The following is a 25,127-nucleotide window of genomic DNA, read 5'->3' as shown; positions in this document are numbered from 1 at the left end:
CGAATCGTACGCTTAACTTATACTTAACAGTATTTCTATTATATTCCACATACATGGTATTTATATTAAAAAAAAAAAAAAAAAAAAGACATATATGTACACATATATTCATATTTTATTTATATACACATTTAAGATATATATATATATATATTATATATTTATATATCTTATATGTATATATTATATACATATAAAAATGTTCTTGTACGTATACCGTATAATAAAACAATCATTTTGGGTGTCTAATACAATACGCGCGTCTAACATTCCGAATATACTTGTAATAGCTGTGACGGCATGTAACGACTACATGAATTTCGTGTTTCCGCATTCATCATAAATGATGAAACGGAATCTCCGTAAACGCTACATTTTTATCGTATTTCTACCATTAACTTTCATGCGCCTATTTCAAGAACGATCTCACGCGTCGATTATTTCTTGCTACTTTTCAATACAATACATAGATAGACACCCCCTTGTCGGACCTGAATTTGCCTTGCACGATAATATTTAAACCAAATAAAAATGCTCGCATCTATCGCGATTCCCAGTGGTTAGAACTACTCGATGATACTACTTGGATTATGATCGTTGTACAAATAATAATTGATGAAAGAAATAAGGTTTATGGTATTGCGGGGCGATCGATAAGCAAGGCAGAGAAACAGTTTCCACAACTGATTTTCTGCGCGTTTCGAAAATGTCTCTAGTCTTACTAACGTCGTAAAGAATGTGCAATGTGTCCTAAATGTGAAGTGTAATCGATATTTTCTTGTAATGTATCCTCGTGATTCGATTTAAAATAAAGAACTACTAATATCCATCAGAAACGTATATTTCATTTCATCTATATATTAAAAACGAAGTGTAGGGTGTAATAGAAAGAAATTGTAAAAATTTGTACGGATATGATGGATTTTATCATTTTTATTTACATTTTGTTTCGTTATGGATCTCAAAATTATCGCGCATCATTAAACATATATTATTATTACAAACATTGTTTCATCTCTACAATAAATAATACAAAACATCCCAAATTTTTTTATTTATACGCACTATGAGATCAAGCTATAATACATTTTCTACAGTTGTTGAAATTGTACACCTGCAATAATCTTTTATGCTATTAAAATGTCGAATTTACATTTGTTGTCAAATTCTCTGTAGAAAGATCGACAAAATCTTTTGCACCTTTGCGTCGTATTGATAACGCTATATTCGCACCATTTTTATACCATTTGACTTTAAGTAATACGCAACATCCCTTTTCTATAAAAACACAGAAACAATATTTCATTAAAATTTGAAAAAGTTGTTTTTAAATATTAGTAATAATTTACATACCTAATTGGCCTCGTTCATGAGCAGCAGCTAATTGGTTAACAACGCGTCTTTCAATTTCGTACTTAATAGAGCGTGCTCCGTAATGAGTGTCGTATCCTTCGGCTAAAAGTGACAGAACTTCTCTATTCCATTTCAATTCTATTTTATGCCTTTTCTTCGCACGATCTGCCCAAGTTTCCAATTCTTTTACAACTAACGATATAAGTTCAGATTGAGAAAATGGTAAAAAGTATACGATTTCATTTATTCTACCCAAAAACTCGTCTCTACCAAAGTGTGACTTCAATATCGGCCTCACCTGTAAAGAGGACATTTTTTTTTTTTTTTTAAATTCGTTCTAAAAACGTTAAAAAAATATCTTAAAGAAATCAATACATACTACTTCGTCTTTAAATTTACGAGATATTTCAATGTGTTCTGGATCTTCCTCTGTGTCAACATTCTTATCCAGTTTTTGCTCCATTACACGTTGAGCTTCTTCTCTAAGGTGTACCGCGTGATCAGCGATTACTTCGCTTGCCAAATTTGATGTCATTATAAAAATTGCATTTTTGCATTCGATTGTTTTACCTTTACCGTCAGTGAGTCTTCCCTAAACAAATATCTAGATTTTCATTTTGATCTAATATTTTAATGTCATATATTCGATAAAACACACAGAAGTAATCATACTTCATCGAACAATTGTAACAAAACAGTAAGTACATCGGGGTGTGCTTTATCAACCTCGTCAAATAATACAACAGCATTTGGACATTTCCTTAAAAGTTTTGTTAATTGTCCACCGTCATCATGGCCGACATATCTAATCGATACAATAAAAAAGAAGAATAACTGGTAGGTTATGTTTATAATATCTGAAATATATATATAGCGTGATAAATAGGAATAAAATTCACCCTGGTGGCGCACCAATCAGTTTAGCAACTTCATGTTTCTCTTGATACTCTGACATATCCAATCGAATAAATCCTTCCTGTTTATTTTTATGTATATATGCAGCTAATTGCTTAGCCAATTCGGTTTTTCCAATTCCTGATGAACCTAAGAAAAGAAATACCAAGGGGTGTTTTTCATCTATCCATCCATTCTCTTTCCTTCTAATAGCTGCAATTACACAGAGTATTACAAAAAGTATTATACACGCCTTATGTTTATATATAAATTATTAAGCGTATAAAATAAATCTTACTAGATGCAACGATAGATATTGCTCCAGTTTGTCCAACGATATACTGTCTCAAACGTTGCTCTAGTGGAAATCTACGACGTTCTTCTAATTCCTGTTTACAATATCAAGCAAAAAAATGGATCAAAAATAGCACTACATAAAAATCAAAGCTTGATTTTAATCATATGTACTTTTTCCTTCGTTATTTCATCATATTTTATCGCACGTTTTATAAGCATTTCTTTGAGTTCTCCATCTTTAGCATATTCTACTGCTCTATGTCCTGATTCATTTTTCATTGTTGGATCGGCTCCTGCTTCTAATAATGCTTGTACGCAAGGCTTAGAGTCTGCTAAAACAGCATAATGTAATGCTGTAAAACCTTTGAAAGTGGCCCTACTATTCAAATGATCGCAAAATTCTTCCTCCCTTATCATGAGCACTGGAAATTTGGAAATTTATGCAATATCTTGTAAGATATGAATAATACATACAACTATGCCATTTTTATTTAATTATTGTAATTTGTTTCAATCTTGTACCATCCAAAGTATGTAATCCTTTTTCTATAGCAGTTCCATAAACGTTAATGAATTCATCTTGAAGATTAGCATCTGCTCCGTGTTTCAATAAAAGTTTCACAACCTCTGGTTTTGCATTAATAGCAGCAAGATGCAATGCTGTCCAACCTAATGGATGGCGCATATTTACATCAATACCTTCTTTTATAATCTACAAACCAACAGTTTCTTAGCAATTGATACTATGATGAAATATCTGTTTATACTCACATTCGTTAACTCTCGAATATTGCCATATTTTGCAGCCAGAAAAAACTGTTTATCTAGTAAAAAATATTGATAGTAAATGGATGTTTATTCCATGTAATTACATATACAAAGACATATCTTCTTTAATAATATATACCTCTGTGATTTTTGGCTTCGCAAAGAGCTATGGTTATACCAATACCACCCAGTATAAATCCTATGTTTCTGAAATTTTTTTTTTCATCATTAATGTCATATTTATTTCGTAAGACTTTCATTCTTCTTAATAAAGGACGAATTTCCTTCGATTTAAGTATATCCAAAAATTTATATAATGGATACATGTGTTCCTGAAGTTTCCAATAGAGCTGGGCATAACCTTTACCATTTTGATGGAATACACTTTTTATTTCATTTGCTGTCCATAAATTTCCTTTATTCATCAGAGTCGTTGAATTTTTATTCCTTTTTATAATTGAACAAAATCGTAAATTAAACAGACGCGACATTTTACAGATGTGGATATCATGTACTTATGCGTTTGGACCGTATGATTTTTATATTACACGATTATATCTACTATTTATTACTAGTATATCGATATATGAATTCATTGAATAACTGCCAATAATTCATATAATAATGCAGTAATACAAATCGCACTATATTTACGTTTTTGACCGCTTTATTTCAAGACTGCTTTAAATCACGCTCTTGTACACAAGCGCGACATATCATGCAACATTTTATGAAATTGGACTGACGTATAATATAATATATACATACTTAAGGAAGCAACTTTTTCTCTTGATTATATACGTAAATATAGTCGGCATAAGTAATTTTATTAGAACATAACACACAGTTTGCACATACATATAAAATTTTTATTATTACATATAAAATATAACATATACATATAATGTTTACAATTAGAATTCTATGTAATAGTAATAATTGTAATATATGTGTGATATATATATATATATATATATATATATATATATATATATATATATATATATATATATATCATATATGTGATATATACATATCACCCGAAATATCACCCATTAATTCCACGTATAACTTTACTATAATCAAAAAATTGTAACGGTGTAAAAATTTGTAAAATGACGTTGTTTAATATATTCAATTACAGTAATTCAAAATTTGTTTCACAACAGGCATACCGTCGTGCAAACCAATCATACTCGTGCGCAAAATTTGCTATATATAAATTCAAAATCTGCGAGAAACGATACGCGGGGAGAAAGAAAATGTAATAGCATAAATTCTTCTAATCGATTATTTGTATATAGACATGGTAATTTGTAGCAAAATAATGTTGTATATCGATCCATTATTTTCGATCCTTCGAGAAATGAAACTGACTATGTCTAAGAGGAAAATTCCAATGGCGCATAATTCCAGAATGTTCCAGAGCAGCCGACTGACCAATAGGAATCGTATACCGCAGCGCCATGATTGGTGAATTTTCAGCAGAAGTTAGCAGAAAGAAGTAATCACAGTTACCGTGCGGAGAGCATTTCATTCAGACTATTGCGTGAGTGTAGAGCGAGAATTTATCCACCGTACACGATAATTATTAACGCGAAATCTAAACGACTATCAATCAATCGTCCATCCTTGTCCAGGATCAACGTTTAATCTTTGATTTACGCAAGATAGTATTATTCAGTGTCGTAAAGAAAACGTCGTACCCAGTCTCAGCCATGGCTGCTATGTCCGTGATCGGAATTGACTTTGGTAACGAAAGCTGTTATGTGGCTGTAGCACGGGCGGGAGGCATTGAAACTATAGCTAATGATTACAGTCTTCGAAATACACCGTAAGTTTCTTTTATTATAATAATCGATACCTAATTTTTTCTCTTATGTAGAAAGATACCGGTGCTCACCCGGTATCTCCGAGTATTTCTCTTGTTTCGCTGATTTACGTGAAAATTTTACGTAAAAATAGTAGAACAATTTAAAAGTAGTAATACATAATTCATTTCTGTACAAGTAGTATGTAAAGTAGATGATGCGGTATTCGATCATTGCCATTTATGTTCAAATCGTTTTATCTACTTAAGCATACCCGCTTACTTTCACATGACTAAGAAGTACAAAAAAAGTCCATAATGTTAGTTATGGTCCACGAGCTATTTTTTCTTTATTTGAATTTGGCGTAGTCATGTAAAACGGAATCAACAATCGATTTAAGTCAGAATAAATGTAATGAATACGTTACTACTTGACGTTACTACTTACTACTACTACTACTACTACTACTACTACTACTACTGCTATTACTTTCCCAGTTTCTTTGTGTACAAAATGTATACGAACTGTTATTTTTTTTACGCTTGAGTTATCGAAATTTATATCCGAACATGACGAATTTATATGTATTACTTGTTTGTAGATCGATAGTATTTGATAATTGTATTACTACATAAATAAATTGTTATGATATTTGTTATATATTTTTTTTTATCTAATATTAATATCTAATAAAATATGAAAAAGAAATATCTGTAAAAATAAAGATATTAAAGTGTATGTAATAATTTGATATTTTCATTATTAATTGTTAAAACATTAAATATAACTTATTTTTATTAATTCTGTTCTTATATAAATGTCATGTTATTAAAATTTACGTTTTTAAAATAAAAAAAACTGATATTTTTCATGCATGTATATAGGTGTTTTATTATTAATTTCTCCTCTCATAATTTTATAATCTATAATATTTTATTAGATTTTTTACTGAGAGAATTAATAAATTGAAAATTGAAAATTTTTGTGTTCTTTAACATATATATACTTCAGTATGAAAAGCGGACTTCCAGGATGATTAGATTATTCTAGAAATTATGTAGAATATTGTATGATGTACGCATGCTTGTTCAATATTATGTGAATTTTATGCATGCTGTGGTAGGTGAAATTTGTATTTATATAAATATTGATTTTAGATCATGTGTAGCATTCAGTGGGAAAAATCGAATTCTTGGTGTAGCTGCTAAGAATCAGATGGTGACCAATATGAAAAATACCATTCATGGATTTAAAAGATTATTGGGTAGAAAATATAATGACCCACAGGTACAAAGAGAGCTTCAGACATTACCTTTTAAGGTAACTCATCAGTCAGATGGAAGTATTGGTATACATGTAAGTTGTTTTTAGATATGGAATTATTTCCTTTCTATTATATTTCAGCAATAAAATTGAATGATTTATGGTTATGTTACTAATATTTCATAACATATATAGCTATTTTATAAAATTGTAATAATTATTGTATTAACATGTCAAAATGTTATGGGAAAATAATATGATTTTTTGTAATTATTTAATGTGATATTAGACGCTACTTAGATTCAATCTGGGCATTGTGCCAGATTTCTCACATTTATAGGGACTCATATCTTATTTATATCTCTTTAGAGCAGTTAAAACACGATGAATCATATCATATATAATTTGTACAACAAAAACTATAATGATAAAAGTAATTATGTAACAAGTACAAAGCAAAGATATTTATACTTATTTCTAAATTTTAGGTACAATATTTAGGAGAGGAACACATTTTCTCACCTGAGCAAATAACTGCAATGTTATTTACAAAATTAAAAGATATATCTGAAACTGCTCTTCAAACTGTTGTTAATGACTGCGTTATTTCTGTTCCATCATATTACACGCAAGCTGAACGTCAGGCATTGCTTGATGCTGCACGAATTGCTGGTTTAAATGTTCTTAGATTATTTAATGAAACAACAGCTACTGCTTTGTGCTATGGCATCTATAAGCAAGATTTACCAGCACCTGATGCACCTCCGAGAAATGTAGTCTTTGTTGATTGCGGCTATGCAAGCTTACAAGTAAGCATTTGTGCATTCCACAAAGGAAAACTAAAGGTATGTAATGATTTTTATTACCTTAGTAGTAATTATCTTAACTGGTATTAATAGTTATATACTTGCAAAAACAATAAAATTATTATGATATAATCGTACATATTATATAAATGTTATATTTTATTTCTAGATGATAGCTAGTACTTTTGATAGTCAATTGGGTGGAAGGAATATAGATTCTATTTTAGCAGAACATTTTTGTAAGGAATTTCAATCACGTTATAATATTGATCCGCATAACAATCCACGTGCATATATAAGACTACTAGCAGAAGTAGAGAAATTGAAAAAACAAATGTCAGCCAATTCAACGATGCTTCCTCTTAATATTGAATGTTTTATGGATGAGAAGGATGTACATGGTGAAATGAAACGAGCAGATATGGAAGCAATGTGTGCACATTTATTTAAACGCGTTGAATCCACTTTACGTCGATGCCTTGAAGATTCTAGTATGTTTTATTTTGCATTTAATGTTGTTACACACGTAGTTTAATTTTGCATAAAATATATTTTCCGTTAATTATATATTAATCTGCAATACCTTTTGTAGAATTAAAGTTGGAAGACATTCATTCAGTTGAATTAGCGGGTGGTTCTAGTCGTGTTCCTGCTATCAAACGGTTGGTTGAAGAAGTGTTTGGTCGTACTGTATCTATGACATTAAATCAAGATGAGGCGGTTTCACGAGGATGCGCACTTCAGTGTGCGATGTTGAGTCCCGCTGTTAGAGTTCGTGATTTCTCGGTAACTGATATTCAACCGTATCCCTTGAAATTAACGTGGGATCCTACTCAAGGGGAAGACGGGTACATTAATATTCGCATTTTATGTATAATATTAAGGATATTTAAATAAGGACACATTTTTCTGATTTTTGTGCTATTATTTTAGTGAAATGGAGATCTTTGGACACAATCATTCTGTACCATTCTCGAAAACGTTGACATTTTATCGATCAAATCCATTTACACTCACTGCAAGTTATACTATGCCATTAGCATCATATCCTCGAACTCACGTTGGTAAGCATTTAATTCTTTTTATTATTTAATAATTCTTTCTTATTACTTAACAGTAGCTTACTATATAAACAACATTTTTACAGGTACATACACAATAAAGAATGTAAAGCCAACGCCAGAAGGTGAATTGTCGAAAGTAAAAGTAAAAGTGAGGATAAACTTGAATGGAATTCTTACTATTGTATCGGCTTCATTGATCGAGAAACGTGAACTCACACAACAAGAAAAAGAAGAAGAAGAGAAACAGCAACAGCAGCAACAGCAAAATAACATGGACGTTGATCAGCAGCAAGATAGGAAAGATAAATCTGATCAAGAAGCACAGGCAAATGAACCACCAGCACCTGAAGTATGTATATTCATTGTTACTTCACCTTTCATTCAAATTATATGTATTCAAGGTCGTTTTTTATCAACTTATGTGTAATAATATTAACATTTAGTATAACATTTACTTTGTAATACATTCATAAAAAAATTTTATTAACTTAGGGTTAGGTTTATCTAACTGTTTGTTGAGCTAAATAATAATGGTATGTCCAATAAAATAATACTTAAAAAAAAAAAGGTTTATTGCATAAATAACAATTATACTACAACGAAGTGTAAATTAAATGGAAACTCATTAAATTCATTCTTTGGTATACACTTTTGTAGAAGAACAGTATTCATGCTTTGAATGTCTGATGCATGACTATGTGAGTTTGTTGTGGTTTAGGTGAGCATGGATAAAACGCGACGGAACTCAGATGCTGATGATGGTGGAAGAGGTGCGGGGGGTTCTGCCCCTTCCTACTCCTCCAGGATTCTCTCTTGGCTCAGCTCGGTACGCGACACACTATCATTACTTGGACCCATATGTTAACTGAAACATGTGCAATAATTTATGACTTTTGCTTAGGTTGTTTTATTATTATAAGTCATCGATGGTTACATGAATACCTTGTCGCGTGTAAAAGTGGCATAAGACTTTTATTTCTTTCATCACGTCAGCATCGTCAATTACTTGTTATAAGATCATTGTAATCATAAAATGAAATGTCCTGCATGATATGAGATTCGCGTGCTACTACGTATTATATATGTTACTATTCACTGTCTCAAAAAGGGGGGGGGAAAAAAAAAAAGAAAAAACATTTTCTTAAGCACATTTTATCATTTTAAAAGAACTAAGATCTGAAAATGTTAGGTTCGTTTGCAATGTAATTGCTTGTGATATGTCTCTATACTTATTTAATATTTCGAATACATTGATAAATTAATCAAATTCTATTGATTCGTGTATATCTAATATAAATTATTTATGACCTAGAAGTTTCCTACACATTGTAGTTTCTTTAGTGCATGATATTTAGTTATATTCAAAGGTTTTAAGTCTGTGTCGATTTCTTCTGCAAACTCGGTTAATAATAGCAACGTATAAGAGAAAATAACGCAGTCAGAATATTTAATTTGAAAACGATTATCAATATAAACATATGCATATTATAATCTCGTGCAAAGTGTTACGATGCATATGGGTCCAAGATACAGCTGTGTCACGCCGTGCTGTCTGTCTTTGCTCAGTTACTTTTCTACTGGGTCGCAGAAGGAAAAGAGACAGTAACTTTTTATAATGCAATAGCTATCAATGTGCTAAAATTGTGAAGGCAGGCAATGCGGTTCGGTTTTCGATTCGCATATTTTATGTGAATGTTCTTTTCTATATAACTACATAATATATCTTGAAGTTGAAGTAAGACGAATTGAAAACTGTTCGCATAAGTATAATGCCCCTCTTTATCCTCTACTCATTTCTATCATCACCTGACTTCCAGTTTGTGTGCCTTGGTTTAAAATGTTTCAGTTTTATTATGACATTATTATATTTATTTTATCTATTGTGTGTGATTACGAATTATTACATTAAGAATAAGGAATCATTTTTAATATTCTTATGAATGCTAGATAAAAGAATTAACATAGAATGTTTTATATGTATTTCTTTCGTTAGTATTTATAATAATAAAAAAATAAATTTTAATATAAATTTTATTGTAGATATGTATAGATAGATAAAAATATTTCATTTGGATATCTTATTATTTTTGCAGGGCGACGATAAAAATGACGAAAGTAAGGGTAAAAAGAAAGTTCCTATTCGTACCATTGATTTACCGGTGGATATGTGTGAATACGGACTTTCTCAGCGTGATTTAGATGCCGCATTGGAAAAAGAGGTAAATTATGTTTATTACGTTTATTTAATTGTTAGTACATTTTTTATAATTCATATATTCTATATTAATATGTCGGAGATGAAAGGACATCGCCTTCCCTTCCCTTTGGAACTTCGGGAAAATCCCCTAACACTGTAATCTAGATTCTATCGTAGGCGTAATTAAATAATTGTCGTCTTTCGATTCGATTGTATTTGTTCGAGATTTGTGATAATGAGCTTGGGCTTGAGGCGACAGCCAGTCGCCGAACGTAGCCGCGATCACGGGATGAACGCTTTGCCTAACAAAGGTATGGAGTAATTCTATAGCTCTCCTTAAAAGAAATATTTGTAGCGGCACGCGACAGTAAACATTCCAACGGTTTCTGTCCCGTGGCTCGCTGCACGCAGACCCTATTCTTCGGGTATGATGGTTACCAGATGCCACAGTACTTGATCAGCTAGCCCGAGGGCCGTTATAAACACTAAGATCTGGTTACCTAAAGTCCTTCAAACAGACAAACAGTCTTTGTCCCAACTACGGGAAGATAGGGGAGATCTATTTTTTTCAACGAATGACGTCTCCCACTAGCAACTTTCCCTCGAGGGCGGCTAGCATCTTTTTCTAACCACCGATATGGAGATTGACCAATTTTAACAGCAACGTCAATTTCTGAACGAAGGCTATTCTCGACGAATCCGATGATCTCGTGCCCTTAGACACACTCCATCACAGTTTTCCTCCGCAGCATCATCGCGACGGAAAGTCATTCTCTCGTGAGGTCGTATTAGCGAGTCTCTTAGTGTCTGTACGCTCGGTGGATATTCCACGTTTTAACCAAGAATCCGACTTAGATTTTGTGAGCATGTTCATCTATCATCCCGTTGACCGCGGATTCGTTATTGAACCTAGGATCATTGTCATTAGTTTCTCGAGTATCTAATTACCACGGTTGTACTTGTCCAATTCTATAATAATCGTATTTGCACTAGTCAATGTCTTCTCTATTGCATAACGACAATGTGTAATCTAAACGAAGTTTCGTCTAACGCCCCTAACCCTAGCCCTAACTTTAATGTAAACCCGACAAATATATATTTTTACATCCAAGTCCAAGATGATCGCTGAAGATAAACAGGAAAAGGAACGTGTTGATGCCCGTAACGCATTAGAAGAATATGTTTACGATTTACGTGCTAAGCTGTCGGAGGAGGATCAATTGTCCACATTTGTTACGGAAGATGACAAAGAAACACTTTATTGTACATTAGATGAAACTGAAAATTGGCTGTACGAAGAAGGCGAAGATTGCCAGCGACAAGTTTATTCAGAACGGTTAACACGCCTTAAGGTAAGTTACATTTATACTTTTTATTAGATACCAAATAAACATTTTCGTTTTAAAATTGAAAATTGTATGTTTTTTTTTTTTTTTAGTCACAAGGTGAACCAATTAAAGAAAGACGAATGGAATTTGAAGGCAGAGGCTATGCTCTTGATGAATTAGCAGGAGCTTTGCAACTTGCTAAAAAAGGGATAGATCTCATTAGATCGTCCAATGGAAAGGATGATAAATATTCCCACCTAACAGAAGAAGAGGTAAAGAAGGTTGAAAAAGTAGTGCAAGAAAAATGGACGTGGCTAGAAGAAAAACGCATGCTTCTTGCCAGTACACCTCGCACACAACAACCGCCAGTTACTGTAGCTCAAATTCGTGCAGAGAAACAGGTATTTGAAGCATATATCTAATTTAATGTATAACTGATAATACGTTTATATATATTGCCTTTTACATATCTTCTTTGTGTTTTAACAGTCACTGGATAGTGTTGTAGTACCAATTTTAAATAAACCAAAACCTAAAGTCGATCCACCAAAAGAAGAGAAACCTAAAGACAAAGCTTCTGAAAATCATCAGAAAAATAATCAAAATAGTCAAGGTGATGCTCACTCTCAAACCAATCAACAACAACAACCCCAGGAAGAGAAAATGGATGTTGAGTAACGGTCATCCAATTTTATGTGTGTTTAATATTATTAAATCTACCATGATTAAAATAACGAAAATATGTCATTACACAAGTCATTTTTATCATGTCACAAAAGCGCCTGATATGTTCTTAGTTAGCAGATGCGATTGTTTTTTCTTTTCTTTACCCATCACAATTTATTGCTAAGTTTGCTGCAATTTATTGATAAGTTAACCTATTTAAGAACAACTATCATTAATCTAAGTATATTGAAATTTGAAGAATTTTTTTTCTGTAAATCACTTAAACAAAGTTGTATGTATATTTTACGTTCAATTAATTTAACTAATATATCATTATAAAATTATTTCATTCAAGTAAATTTCTATAAAAATAGAGGTGAACACGGAATAAATAATGATAGGCGCTGACATTTTTAAATTTCGTTTTATATTGATAAAAACGTATAAAAAAAATTTTCTTTTTTGACACGTGTATATGTATCCACTGTATTCGTTTATGAAAAATAATCAATTCAGTTAAAAGTACACGATATTTGTAACGATCTTTTTATTTCTTAGGACGTTACAGGAATATTATTTTTGTAGTGTAATTACGAAATTCTTCAAGCTTTAATATGCTTTTAGGAAAGCATAACAAAATTTTTATCAGTGGAACACTCTAAAGAGATCCCTGATTTCATTGCCAGTAAGATTTAATACATTGTGTCCTATAATGTATAGAACAAGTATTAAGTTAGAGCTAATGACTAAATTAAATTGTGAAGTAGTTAATATCGCAGGCGATTTTATATATTTAATTACAATAAGCATTCATTCCAATACTTCCCAGGCCGACAGCAAAATATTCTGTCACACAAACTTTTGTTGCATTTAAGATACTTAAATAAATTAATATTTCATTAAAGAAGTTTATTAAGCTTGTTCTAGGATTTGCTTACAGCTTTGTATGTTTGAAAGGGCTGCTAACTTGAATCGTGTATATTTTATGATATTTCAACATTGTCAAAGCTTTGATGACATGAAATTACGAGAAATGAAATTATAGTTAGGTATATTGTACATAATTCATAGTTTTTCATAAAAGTAAAATATTTTGCCTTTCAAATTGTGTTCTAATTAATTTGATAAATATCTTTTTTTATAGTTGTTGCAACGGTACTGTTCATTGGTACTAAAAAGGAATCAGTAGTATATTGTGTTGCATTGTATATTGATCACCATTTATTTTGTTATTTATTCTTCCTTAAAGGTAGAAATAAAGTACATGACTACTATTCAGCGTTATTAGGGGCGGATTTGTACTGAAATTTTGTAATAATCTTCTGTATTTTATTCCCCTTTCTAAAAATTCGTATTTGTAGCTTTTTAAGTAGCTGTTTCGAAATTATCAGCCTAAATACTACAAAGGATTATAAATTCGCCCCTGATCTAGTACTGTGATCGGTAAAGTGCACTACAATTAATTTATGTATCTGATGTGATTTATTGAGGCACTAGAAATTACAAACTAATCTACTACAAGGTTTCTCAAATATAAAAGCAAAATATATGTAATGGAATCATATTCCATATAGATATATGTATATTGTAAAGTTTGTGCTGTACAATATGCAAATATTGTGTAGGAATGTCACTGCTTCTTTTTATTTAATAATTACGTTTCATTAATTGGTACAAGTATAGTTATATTCGTCCTTCATGCAATTTCACATCACTAAACAAAAAAAAAAAAAAAAAAAGAAAAAAATAAGAGAAAAATATCGAAACATTAACAAAAAAGTATGCAATTGCAGAATGTAACGCAATACAATGTAACATGTTTTTTTTTCAATGATTATACGCGAATAAATGTGTTATCAAAAAAGTGTACTTAATCACATATGTGTTTCAAATACAAAAAAAAAAAAAAAGTGATTAATCTCGTTTCGTCTGTGTCTTCGATTGATCATCGAAGTATGCGCGATATATAAAAGCGCCCAAAGCTACGTGTAAGACAAGGATTGCAACTCCAGCTGAATACACGTTGCTTGGCACTTGATCGAGCCCCAATAATCCTAAAATGTATAAAAATTTGTTTAAAATATTGATACGATGTCAAAATTATATTCGTAAATATGTGTATATCATATTTTGATTATTACACAATTAATGTGTAATAATCAAAAGTATATATTGTGATGTACTGTATTAAGTAATTTATGTATATGTAACATTCCAATTCATAAAGTTTGTACATAAAAGGTATAAAATATTGGCTACTAGATTAAAAAATATGCAAAAAATATTCTCAAATATTCTCAAGAATTATTTACTACTCATGTTTATGTTAAACTATTTTATTATTAGATACTTCCCCTAAATATTGAATTAATATATATATATATATATATATATATATATAATTTTATTAAATATCATCAACAAAATATAATTTTTTAAATGTACGTAAAAAAGTTAAACATTCTAATAGCATTGTTTGTTTCCATACCATCAAAAATAAAAATCTTGCTAGCAAAAAATGAAAATACAGGTAAGGCTATTATCACCATACAGTGGAATAATACTGTTTTAAAGACTTCTAATTCTGGTAATTCCTGGAAATAAAACTACGTATTAAAGATATTATTATATTTAAATGCATATATACAATATATCAATGAATTAAAATGTAAAAATGAACACACCTTGATACTTGCCATGATGTAGATGTATTTTTAATTAAAATTTCCTTAATACTATTCAGTTACCAGTTACAATACCAATTTTATTAGATTTAAAGATATATATAATATTATCATTATATTACTAATTTAGAAAAATATAATTCAACAGTTTTTATTAATGTCTAAGAAAAAATTGGAAATGAATATGTATTATTTATATAGAAAGTTGAAAAATCATTTCCTTTTCTATTTTAGTATACTATTTTGTTGAATGACATACATGTATAAATCTGTATATAGAACTTATACGATATTATATAGTAAAAAGATAAGTCTGATATTTTGATGGATAATAATTTAGACAACAACGTAATACGATAAATTCGTACACTCGTTATCTTGTGAATATTTAAGGTTATGTTATTCGATTTAGTACGTTATAAATCCCACCAGAGGAAGGTTGTATCTCGCATGTCCATATCCTTTTTGTTAGCGTTTTCGTATCTGGTTTAAAAAGGTTGTCACACGTTGCACTTTGTATAATTGGCCAGTTTCTTTTAGTCATAAATCCATCTCAATAAATCACTTTAGTTGTCACTCTTCTCGCAGTATATTGCATTTCTGGACAGTGATTGAAGCGCAGTATCGGCACGTCCAGAGCTGATTCACTTGATTGTATACAGGAATGAAGATTAAAAATAATACGTTGTAGCAATACGTCACTGGTTATAAAGTGTTAACAATTCATTTATAAGTATGGGATGTTGTTACAGTTTTTGCAAAGAAGACAGCGATCCGCAGGTAATAAATTAAATTATTTTAGTCAAGTGGGATGTTTTGAAAGCTCGATTTATTGTATAACATTAGATATGTTAAAAGATACATATAAACTTTTATCGCAATTTCACTTATTCGGATTACGTATATAAGACTGAAATAGTCAAAATGTATATTATATTCTTATATGATTCACATCTATAAAATTGAAATAAAATTCAAAGACTAGAATTTAAATTAATTAAAACATGTAATTTATCTGTTTATCTTTGTAGAGTGGAGAAGCAAATGAAAGGACACATTTGTTGGTAGATCCTGTCAGTAATAACACAAATATACCTAGAGTACACAGGTGTGTTCTTTTTATATATATTTATATATGATATAGATAAAAGTTGTTCAAGCTTTTTCATTTCTTTTCCTTTCAGTGATGATTATGTTAACCAATATGCAAGTTCAGCGCCCAAAAAAACAGATGAACAAAGTGCATTAAATAGAATTTTACATGAAACAGCTGCGTGAGTGTTTGCTTCTACCTTTCTTAGTCCTTATGTTTATGTTGCCTTTTTTTTTTTTTTTTTTTACAGTTATTTGGTAGAATATCATAATAAGGATCAATTAATTATGTTGATATATTTAATTTCAGTAATGTAATAGATGTTGGAGCACTAGATTCACACAACTTAGAACAGCACGAATATATGGATAGATCACGTGCATATTCTAAACGTATAGAAGCTGGAGGTATTAAAGTACCTGATAGTACATCTTGCTTACTCAAAGATGTTCCTGCCCCGGAAAAGATATTGGCAGCAGAACCTCTTGATGCTGAAGATCATGGACTGGTAAACATATATTATATGCAATATAACATCCTACTATTTAAATATTTATTAATTTTTATATATGTTTTTATTTATAGATAACAGAAATGCTCCATAAGGCTGTGACAGCATTAGAGGATGTTAATGTTGAACACAAGGAAGATTTAGTAGTTCCTTTTTTATCGTGATCTTTTGGCATTTCCTCAGCAGGATTACATCTTGCTTGAGTGAAATCATTGTACTACACAACACTGAAAACATTATACATCTTTCCAAAATGAATTTTCGAAAGGTTAATCTGAATTTACTTCAGATTTTAGAATAGAGTGGGGCTAAACGTCCGACGGGTAAAATGCCCCGAATTTTAAATCTCCGTTTGTAAACAGTCGGTTGAATATCGCATAATGTTATTTAGACAGCGAGCGTTCGTCGCCATTCGCACACGAGCGTTCGTCTCGAGCGAGTCTTTGTCATACGAAGATCTTAAATTTGGGACTTTTTATACCCTGGACTTTTAGCTCCATCCTATCTTACTTGAATTTGAATATTGATGAAGCATTATAATCTGGTGTATCGTAGACAAAAGTTCAGGTACTACTTCTTAATAACAAAATGTTAAAATGGCTTGACAGTTTTTCTGAATATACATAATTATTTTAAGATGTTACAAGTTAATATATTTCCAAACGACCAGTCTTTAATGAAAAAGCTGCATTTGGTAGTGCTTTTCCATAATTTATATACGATATTGTAAAAAGATAAAACCACTGTTATTAATCTCCACTAAGATGTATATCGAGAAACAATATAAAAGGGCTATTTTGTCATAATTTAATAAACGCAATCATATATTATAAATTTATCATTTTTCGCATTAAAATTTGCAAAATTAAGTTTTATCAAGCGAATAACTAACTTTTTTTTTGTTAACGTTCTATCAGCGTTAAAAATATTTCATATACGTAAACGGCATTATATGAAACACGGTAGTTAATATGTAGATTCAGTAACAATTAATATTCACGAATGCGACTGGAATATATTTCGTTACTCATATTAAAGTGTATATTTTAATTACCATGCAAATCTTTGTCTTTTTTATATTGTACGTTTATATTGTTCTTGTTTTGTATTTGCTACAGTGTTGCAAAAAGTATGTACAATTTCAAGCGAGAAGGAGTTCTTAACTTAAACATACACATGTGATATTTATATAAATTAGTACTATTACTAATATTATATCCTTTACTCATTGCCACTTTTCTTATATGTATTTAGTTCATCAAAATTTGTTAATTTTATATTTTATTAAAATTATAATAGTTATTACTCCGCTATCATCTCTCATTTAATTGATATGATATTATTATTATCTTATTAATTGATGAATTGCGATATGATAAATAAACAATATAAATTGTGAAATTATATATTGTTTCGTGAATAACAGTCGTATTAGATAAACTTAATTATAGTCAACAATAAACGATGATTAAACAAACGTTGTATAAGCCGCACTTGTTACATTATTAATTACATTTATTGAAAATTGTAAGAATTAATTTGTTATCAAAGCTATATGCACAAACGCATAAAGACCGTCAATATTGGTTATTTATTATTTCGTAAAATATATTTATAAAAATACTTTCTTTTCGTATTTAAATGCTCCACCTTTTACACATTGAATGCTACCATTCCACTACTCTAATACTATTTCAAGATTTAGAAACTTCGACTTCGAACAGAATTATTCAGTATATAGAGCATTTATTTTTAAATATCGTAGGATTGAATTACGTAATTCGTTATAAAATTTTATTCGGTAAATGAATGCGGGAATAATGAAAATGTGGAGAAGTGATCACTACGGATAGTACATCGGTAAATCGATTTAAAAGGAAGCGGGAAATGAGCTGTTAGGAACGCGCGAAGTTTGACGAGAGCGCGGGAAGTAGGTGGTGGGGATAAGTCAAGCCAGTAGATTGGTTGGGCGCGTCGAGGCGCGGAGGGGCATCGACCGGTCTGGCATCGGGCTGCTATCGGACTGGCAGGTCCCCCCGTTCAGTACCACCAATACACAAGAGCCGAGGACTCTCTATCGCCGACCATTGGTCCTCAATTTGCCGACCAATCATTGGGAAAGTGCCCACGAAAATATCCAATGTAAGTCCACAAATTATCAAACATCAACGGGGTACGCGTACGGCCGCGCATCGTTGTACGATTAACCGCGTTTTCGTTTTGTGACTTGTTCGAATTGCGAACCCGTGTCTTCTTGTGCTTGAAAAAGTCTTTCCGCACGGCCATGTTTGTCGAGACGAGCGTTTCTCGTCCGAAATTCGCGTCGTTCCATACATTCCGAATACCATCCAGCAGACTTGGTCTTCGTTTCGTACGTCGACGTTCGCTGCGTGTTAAGGATCACGAAAATACAACGTTGATCATGCCACCGAGAACAGGATGCAATATCCTTCGGAACCGATTTCTGCCCGATAGAAGGTGATGATTGCTGGCTGGCCTCGATTCTCTTTCCTACGTATCTAACATTCTGCACGTGGGCTCTTTAGACCTCAATGTGTTCGCCACGTTGGCGATCTTTATCAATGCGTACGAGACAAAATTGTGCCCGACAGAATGAAAGAAATCATCGAGACTCTAACCTTTCTACGCATTCCATTTATTTATTTTCAGTTTGATACAACAAACACGAAAGTTCCCCTGCATGATTCATGGAACTTTCGTATATACGAGTTCACGTGTATACACAAATTTTGCTTTGTGTATGTACATACATGCATGTAGTGATCTTTGTCGCGTTAAACCTATCTTTTTCCATCGGAGAATTTATACTTGGCTTTCTATTAATTTACTTTCCAATATAACTGCATTCTGTCTTTGTTTTGTTGTGAGGTCAATGTCTTCTGTTTAGCGATAGGAGTAATCTACAATGGAACAACTGGGTGAAGGGCAGGCGGTTGTGGTTGGTAGTGCCGGAGGAACCGTCCAGGTTGTTCAAATGGGCCAAGGAGGTCAAGCAATGATGTTACCACAAGCTATACAAATGGCAGCACCAAATGGACAAATACAAGTTGTTCCTGTGTCTAGTTTAACTAGTACAGGCCAACAAATAGTAATTCAACAGCCACAAACACCTCAAATCATTCAAACTCCAGATGGACAAACATACATTTATCAGCCAGTACAATTAGAGGGTCAAGTTCAGCAAGCACAGCCAACAGGTATAAAAGTATATGATTAACGTAGTTGTTAAATTGTAAAATTTATATACTAATTATATACATATTTTTTGAGTAGTAATTAATATCAATGGGAATCTTATGCAAATTGCTGGAGCAACGTCGCAACCGGCAACTACCGCAGCAACCACAACACCAGTACAACCCTTAGCAAGTCCTACAGCAGCAGCGACTCAGGCAGGAAATGTTTTCATGGTGATTACTATTAAAGTGTCTCTTTCACTTACATAGTCTGTGTATTATATATTATACCGACTTGTAGTGATTATGGAGCGACAAGGACAGCATAATGTCTTATTTTTTCTATATAGTTTCTTTAGTTGAAAATTTAAGTATATAGTTAGTTTAATATGAACTAGGTATCGTCGAGACACTTAAACATACGTGGTTTTTGATGTTTCAGATGGTACCAGGAAATAGCGGACAAACGCAATTTCAAAGGGTGGCATTGCCAAATGCAGAAGTTTTTGAGGAAGAACCTTTATATGTAAATGCTAAGCAATATAGGCGTATATTAAAACGTCGTCAAGCACGGGCTAAATTAGAAGCTGAGGGGAAGATACCTAAAGAAAGACCTGTAAATATATGTTTAGTTACGGTTAATTTTATATTATATGTTTTGTTGCTTATGCATTTTACATGAAATTAGCATTTTCTTACAGAAATACCTCCACGAATCTCGTCATCGACATGCAATGAATAGAATTCGTGGCGAGGGCGGTCGTTTTCATTCCGGTCAAGTAAAGAAACGAAAGTAAGTCTCTATATATATATATATCTGTTTCTTATTATAGTTCTTTATGCGAAACAAACACAGTGTCTCATTCATTATTTTACGCATATAAGAGTGTAATGGTTCCAGTAGAGCAAACGAAAACGCCATGATTACCCAGCACATCACAACTTCGACCAGCACCAATACCGTTCGTACTATAGCAATAACAGCAGCAAATGTAGGTGTACAATATCACGACACAGATAATATGGCATCGACGATTGTCATTGAAGTAAATATAAATGTTTTTCTGAACGAAGTACAAAAATTTTGAAGTAAGTTTAAGTCTGGACATTTGTTACAGAAACAAGGTATTCCCCTTCAGGAAATGATTTCTCAAGATGATATTGTTACCTCGAACAACTGCTTGATGTAAATAAATGTTTAAACTAGAAGTTGAGGTGATGCACGAACAATTAATCAGTCAAAAACGAAAAATGTGTTAGTGATGACATTCTACGTATGTTTGCATTAATCTCCAAAAGTATAATTTGTAAATAATCAACTTGGTGCGAGATATAATGCAAACAGTTTCTGAAAACAAGATGCTGTGAAGAATCATCAAAACTGTATATACTATGAAAAGGTTACGAAAAGGTTTACTTATATTTTTTTAATTTGTGCGTAGTCTGGCATAGATTTGATTAACACTATTGCTACTAGTATTATGCCACGGTATAACGGAAAATTGGATTCAAAATTAGATCAACTTTCATTATAGTGAAATTGATGAAAGATATGTGGTACTACTTTGTGTACATAAAAAAATGCTTGCAGCGTTACATATCAAATTTATAATTTCAAAACGTGTAAATTTTTCTACAAATCATATCGCCACGTTCAATCGAGAGACTGAACTATATAATTTATTGTTACGTGCTGGGTACTATTTTTAGATTAGATTTTATAAATGAATTAATCTTAGCTTCCATTATAACGATGAATGAACAAAATACAAAAAATGTGTACATCGATAAGACTTTTTGTACAATTTTACGTGCGAGTACAATTAATTTAATCAGATAAAAAGCTTTATGGAATATAGTTAATTGTTAAGAATATATTATAAGAAGTTACTCATATCTTTTGCAGTGGCTTATGTAAATAACATGTTTAATCTTGAAATGTTGGATATTGTGGCTGAACAAGGGAGGCTACGTAACGTGTAATTTATCTGAATGGTTTTGGAATCTTTGAAAATTTATTAAAAAATTAATTCAACTTTACATTTAAGATCGGATTTGCGTTCGAAACTTTTAAAAAGTTATTTTATTTCGAAACTTTTATAAAATTATATTATTTTATTTATTTACAGATAAATATAACATTATCGTAATAATTCTGCAGTATTTAGGTTATTATTTGCTTTTTCCTACATATATCTCTTACATATTATTAAAATGGTATTTTTCTAAAGTTCAAATGTTAGTTTTTGAAAGGGGAAATCACGATAATTAATTTCTCTTGATATGTGATGAAATACATATTAAGATACAGCACCCTTCTTTTTTTACAGACGTAAAGAAATTGAAATAAAAAGAGATGAAATGTTTCACCTTCGTACATAAATATTTTGTTAAATGATCTTAAAGTTTGGTAGAATTGTAAATAACTTGTACGAATATAATGTAAGAAAGATTTACGTGGAATGTGATACTGTGTGTTCAGCGTGAATGCGAACTATTGTAAATGAATAATTAAGTTGAGTGAAAATAGGAAATAATATATTTGTAAAGTGGCTATGTACAAGCAAAACAACATGGGTTGTGTTTTGTAATAATTCGTGTCTGATGATTTAATTAACGTAATCCTTCGCCAATAGCTTATCTTTAATTTTAATAAGTGATTACTGAAAATAATTTTCTTCTGGTGAAAATGGGAGATAACGGGAAGATCGGACAAAAGATTAGATTATGTTGGAAGGAAGTACAAATTTCTTGTCTGCCAGAATTTCCGAGCATTCAGACGGTGGACTGTCGGGTCCTTTAGTGTATATTTGCGGTTCAATAGGTAACGGTGGACCGAACAAACATTCTTTTACTACTCGATTTCCGGTAGCACCTATCTTTGCATCGTATTCTGAATCTCCAGTTCTAGAAAGAATAGATTGTAACAACCTATAGAATTAATGGCGGATACTTTTTTTGTTTTTACTACAGAATTATGTATATAAGTAGGAAAGTTTTATAAAAGACAAATGATAATAATCGTTGCTCGGGACATTTTAATCCTAATTTACTAGTGGATAAGTTGTTACGTCGGGCGACCGTTTACCTAGACCAGGTCATATACCGCGGGCCAGCCGGACACCAGATGTCCGCTCATCCTTACGACGTACCTTCAATAGGCTTAAGTACCCGTCATAAATCCCACTAATTTGCTTGCTAAGGTCCTTCAGACCGAACAAATATCTTTTCTAAATCACTTTTTAAAGACTATTGTCTACCACGGCTTAACCAGGGAAAGCTGGGTTTTCCCACGTACGATGCTTCCTAATAGCAACTTTCTATCGCGGGCGGCTAAGACCCTTCCTAGTCCAACAACCTACGTTTATCCAATCAGAAGCAATGTATACTGTCCTCACTTCCTGACCAAAAATGTCGTGAACAAATCCGATGGTCCCGTGCGCTAGACACCTCCATCGTTAGCTGTCCTACGACACAGCATCGTCACTGTAACTTACTGCTCCTACGACCTCAGGAGAGTCAAGTCAAACTTGTTCTACATCGCTGGAAAAGTCAACTACTTCTTCTACACCGCTAGAAAAGACAGCAACTAAGTACAATTCTAAGGTCTAAGTCCAAGTACGAACAATCACTTGCTCTATCAAGTATCCTCTAGTGCTACGTCCACTAACATACGAAGTTCGATTAAAAGAGCCTTGCTCTAGCGTGCATATCTATCTTACCTAACTTGAGCGTTGAAAATAAACCTTATAATTCTATGAATCACAGTGTTATACTAACTCAATCACCCCTATTATCTTAACGGAAATCAGGGGATCGATCAACTCGTAGTGTCGATTTCTATAATCGTAATGGGAATTTACGACTGCCGTTGACGTCTCTCCTCGCGTTTGCGTCCCCCCGTCGCAATTATGGTCGTGAAAACATAAGTAATATTTATCTATGCCAACAGAACTGTCGTAATCTTGCCTTCTTACCTTATACGAAGAATTTCTCTTTCTTTTCTATTGGGTACTAAATTGTCTGGAGGTTTCTTTGCTTTCTTTAGCCGTATCAAGTCTTCCGTTGCAATTTTCCATGGGTTTCTGTAGAAGTTGGTTTGAGTGGTTTCCGATATGATCCAGTCTTCCGGTAAACGAATGTCTTTCCATTTTCCATATGTTTTCGCACGAGGTGAATAATCTCCTAATATTATCAAATTTTCATTTTAAAATATATATGTAAATGAAATTGTAGTTTCGTTTATAAAATAAAACCTTTTGAATATTCCATTTGATACACAGTTTGTTTAAGTTTGTTCTCCTCTCTTTCGATTAAATCCTCATCCGGTACAACTTCGGAAAGAAATTCTTTTAAATGCCGGTATTTCTTGCGAATCTAAATATTTGAAAGTTATATCAACACTGTTACATGTTTAAAGTGTGCTTTGAAAATCCACGCGATGTACTTTAACTCCACAACGAGCTACATTAAAAGAATTTAACGGTTTTCAATTCTAATGCAACATGGTAATAGAAAAATATTTATTACGAGGTATTGCTCATATACTAATTGTTAATAGCAAATATCGTTGCTTGTTTACTCTGTTTAAAGCTTGTTGTGGATCCTCGGTTTGTTCGTTTAAGGTAAGAGCAGCATTTTGTCGTTGTGTGTTCAAACACTTTCTGTAAGGGCCATTTAAATTATTCAAAGGCGGAGGGTACTCGGGTTGTGGTCTGTATTCCTTTGGTCTACCAGTTTTCTTCGATGGGAAATCCTTTTTATATATCGTTGTAAAATCACGTGCTTCGTCTTCCACTTCTAGAAGCATGGTTTCTCTTTATTTATAATACGAACGTTATACAAATTTCTCGCAACGATCAACGATCATGCCTGGTAAAATTCAACGAAAAGGTTACAAAAACCTTGAAGTTGCCTATCTTACTAACTTACTATACTGTTGACAATGAGTTGAGAAAAGAAAAGGAAGGTTAGGTGTAGTAGGTATGAGACTTTTTGTTTAGAAGATTTCCGATCTGTTATCGATATTACTTTAATTCTTGATAATAAGCAATATTAATCGTAAAGGAAAATTCATTGTGAAAAAGTTGAGAAATTTGTGAAGTAAATGAACGATAAATGGATACGAAAGGAAGGCTTCTCGACGTCTAATAATTCTCCGATTTCTCGCGATCCATTATAGAGGACGATATAAC

General features: G+C 31.9%; 6 protein-coding genes across 9 annotated transcripts; 3 read left to right on the top strand and 3 right to left on the bottom strand.

The window, feature by feature from the left end:
• Positions 1-913: 913 nt before the first annotated feature.
• On the bottom strand, positions 914-4,107 carry LOC126868979 (caseinolytic peptidase B protein homolog). Its single transcript, XM_050625020.1, has 10 exons — positions 3,452-4,107; positions 3,316-3,368; positions 3,067-3,256; positions 2,716-2,966; positions 2,546-2,636; positions 2,253-2,460; positions 2,026-2,158; positions 1,733-1,945; positions 1,354-1,651; positions 914-1,278 (listed from the first exon to the last, which is right to left on the bottom strand). Exons 1-10 carry the CDS (start codon positions 3,801-3,803, stop codon positions 1,136-1,138), a joined length of 1,932 nt encoding a protein of 643 aa, XP_050480977.1. The 5' UTR covers positions 3,804-4,107; the 3' UTR covers positions 914-1,135.
• A 610-nt stretch (positions 4,108-4,717) lies between these two features.
• On the top strand, positions 4,718-12,979 carry LOC126868978 (97 kDa heat shock protein). Of its 2 annotated transcripts, XM_050625018.1 has the most exons (13): positions 4,718-4,861; positions 4,953-5,146; positions 6,281-6,479; positions 6,875-7,231; positions 7,362-7,683; positions 7,785-8,040; positions 8,126-8,256; positions 8,340-8,605; positions 8,975-9,082; positions 10,350-10,475; positions 11,566-11,805; positions 11,892-12,182; positions 12,271-12,979. In XM_050625018.1, exons 2-13 carry the CDS (start codon positions 5,031-5,033, stop codon positions 12,457-12,459), a joined length of 2,601 nt encoding a protein of 866 aa, XP_050480975.1. In that variant the 5' UTR covers positions 4,718-4,861; positions 4,953-5,030; the 3' UTR covers positions 12,460-12,979. The 2 variants fall into 2 exon arrangements, with proteins under 2 accessions (XP_050480975.1, XP_050480976.1); XM_050625019.1 differs by lacking the exon at positions 8,975-9,082 and having other exon boundaries at positions 4,793-5,146.
• A 1,338-nt stretch (positions 12,980-14,317) lies between these two features.
• On the bottom strand, positions 14,318-15,279 carry LOC126869002 (vacuolar ATPase assembly integral membrane protein VMA21 homolog). The gene is made up of 3 exons (XM_050625075.1): positions 15,132-15,279; positions 14,936-15,041; positions 14,318-14,501 (listed from the first exon to the last, which is right to left on the bottom strand). Exons 1-3 carry the CDS (start codon positions 15,144-15,146, stop codon positions 14,362-14,364), a joined length of 261 nt encoding a protein of 86 aa, XP_050481032.1. The 5' UTR covers positions 15,147-15,279; the 3' UTR covers positions 14,318-14,361.
• Positions 15,280-15,762: 483 nt separating this feature from the next.
• LOC126868997 (ragulator complex protein LAMTOR1) lies at positions 15,763-18,359 on the top strand. The gene is made up of 5 exons (XM_050625069.1): positions 15,763-15,911; positions 16,163-16,239; positions 16,316-16,405; positions 16,534-16,732; positions 16,810-18,359. Exons 1-5 carry the CDS (start codon positions 15,867-15,869, stop codon positions 16,897-16,899), a joined length of 501 nt encoding a protein of 166 aa, XP_050481026.1. The 5' UTR covers positions 15,763-15,866; the 3' UTR covers positions 16,900-18,359.
• Positions 18,360-18,710: 351 nt separating this feature from the next.
• LOC126868984 (nuclear transcription factor Y subunit alpha) lies at positions 18,711-22,526 on the top strand. Of its 3 annotated transcripts, none has more exons than XM_050625035.1 (7): positions 18,711-18,877; positions 19,644-19,953; positions 20,030-20,166; positions 20,375-20,548; positions 20,634-20,725; positions 20,834-20,978; positions 21,051-22,526. In XM_050625035.1, exons 2-7 carry the CDS (start codon positions 19,662-19,664, stop codon positions 21,120-21,122), a joined length of 912 nt encoding a protein of 303 aa, XP_050480992.1. In that variant the 5' UTR covers positions 18,711-18,877; positions 19,644-19,661; the 3' UTR covers positions 21,123-22,526. The 3 variants fall into 3 exon arrangements, with proteins under 3 accessions (XP_050480992.1, XP_050480993.1, XP_050480991.1); XM_050625036.1 differs by lacking the exon at positions 18,711-18,877 and adding an exon at positions 18,884-19,213 and having other exon boundaries at positions 20,030-20,148; XM_050625034.1 differs by lacking the exon at positions 18,711-18,877 and adding an exon at positions 18,884-19,213.
• Positions 22,527-23,850: 1,324 nt separating this feature from the next.
• LOC126868402 (uncharacterized) lies at positions 23,851-24,742 on the bottom strand. Its single transcript, XM_050623761.1, has 3 exons — positions 24,515-24,742; positions 24,189-24,309; positions 23,851-24,117 (listed from the first exon to the last, which is right to left on the bottom strand). Exons 1-3 carry the CDS (start codon positions 24,740-24,742, stop codon positions 23,906-23,908), a joined length of 561 nt encoding a protein of 186 aa, XP_050479718.1. The 3' UTR covers positions 23,851-23,905.
• Between the last annotated feature and the right edge of the window lie 385 nt (positions 24,743-25,127).

This window comes from Bombus huntii, chromosome 8, assembly GCF_024542735.1.
Source record: "Bombus huntii isolate Logan2020A chromosome 8, iyBomHunt1.1, whole genome shotgun sequence".
NCBI lineage: Eukaryota > Metazoa > Arthropoda > Insecta > Hymenoptera > Apidae > Bombus > Bombus huntii.
This window is presented reverse-complemented; position numbering and strand designations above follow the sequence as displayed.

What these genes read in the sequence shown, in the direction of transcription:
- LOC126868979 (XM_050625020.1), bottom strand. Translation starts at nt 3,803, where the DNA reads ATGTCGCGTCTGTTTAATTTACGATTTTGTTCAATTATAAAAAGGAAT. An exon ending in AGGATTACATACTTTGGATG is followed by an intron (nt 2,967 to 3,066) that starts GTACAAGATTGA and finishes CCAAATTTCCAG; the next exon opens with TGCTCATGATAAGGGAGGAA. An exon ending in ATGAAATAACGAAGGAAAAA is followed by an intron (nt 2,637 to 2,715) that starts GTACATATGATT and finishes TATTGTAAACAG; the next exon opens with GAATTAGAAGAACGTCGTAG.
- LOC126868978 (XM_050625018.1), top strand. Translation starts at nt 5,031, where the DNA reads ATGGCTGCTATGTCCGTGATCGGAATTGACTTTGGTAACGAAAGCTGT. An exon ending in TTCTCTCTTGGCTCAGCTCG is followed by an intron (nt 9,083 to 10,349) that starts GTACGCGACACA and finishes TTATTTTTGCAG; the next exon opens with GGCGACGATAAAAATGACGA. An exon ending in AACGGTTAACACGCCTTAAG is followed by an intron (nt 11,806 to 11,891) that starts GTAAGTTACATT and finishes TTTTTTTTTTAG; the next exon opens with TCACAAGGTGAACCAATTAA.
- LOC126869002 (XM_050625075.1), bottom strand. An exon ending in CAAGATTTTTATTTTTGATG is followed by an intron (nt 14,502 to 14,935) that starts GTATGGAAACAA and finishes TATACATTTTAG; the next exon opens with GATTATTGGGGCTCGATCAA.
- LOC126868997 (XM_050625069.1), top strand. Translation starts at nt 15,867, where the DNA reads ATGGGATGTTGTTACAGTTTTTGCAAAGAAGACAGCGATCCGCAG. An exon ending in ATTTTACATGAAACAGCTGC is followed by an intron (nt 16,406 to 16,533) that starts GTGAGTGTTTGC and finishes ATTTAATTTCAG; the next exon opens with TAATGTAATAGATGTTGGAG. An exon ending in ATGCTGAAGATCATGGACTG is followed by an intron (nt 16,733 to 16,809) that starts GTAAACATATAT and finishes TTTTATTTATAG; the next exon opens with ATAACAGAAATGCTCCATAA.
- LOC126868984 (XM_050625035.1), top strand. Translation starts at nt 19,662, where the DNA reads ATGGAACAACTGGGTGAAGGGCAGGCGGTTGTGGTTGGTAGTGCCGGA. An exon ending in AGATACCTAAAGAAAGACCT is followed by an intron (nt 20,549 to 20,633) that starts GTAAATATATGT and finishes ATTTTCTTACAG; the next exon opens with AAATACCTCCACGAATCTCG. An exon ending in GGTCAAGTAAAGAAACGAAA is followed by an intron (nt 20,726 to 20,833) that starts GTAAGTCTCTAT and finishes TAATGGTTCCAG; the next exon opens with TAGAGCAAACGAAAACGCCA.
- LOC126868402 (XM_050623761.1), bottom strand. Translation starts at nt 24,742, where the DNA reads ATGCTTCTAGAAGTGGAAGACGAAGCACGTGATTTTACAACGATATAT. An exon ending in CACAACAAGCTTTAAACAGA is followed by an intron (nt 24,310 to 24,514) that starts GTAAACAAGCAA and finishes TCAAATATTTAG; the next exon opens with ATTCGCAAGAAATACCGGCA. An exon ending in TCAAATGGAATATTCAAAAG is followed by an intron (nt 24,118 to 24,188) that starts GTTTTATTTTAT and finishes TGATAATATTAG; the next exon opens with GAGATTATTCACCTCGTGCG.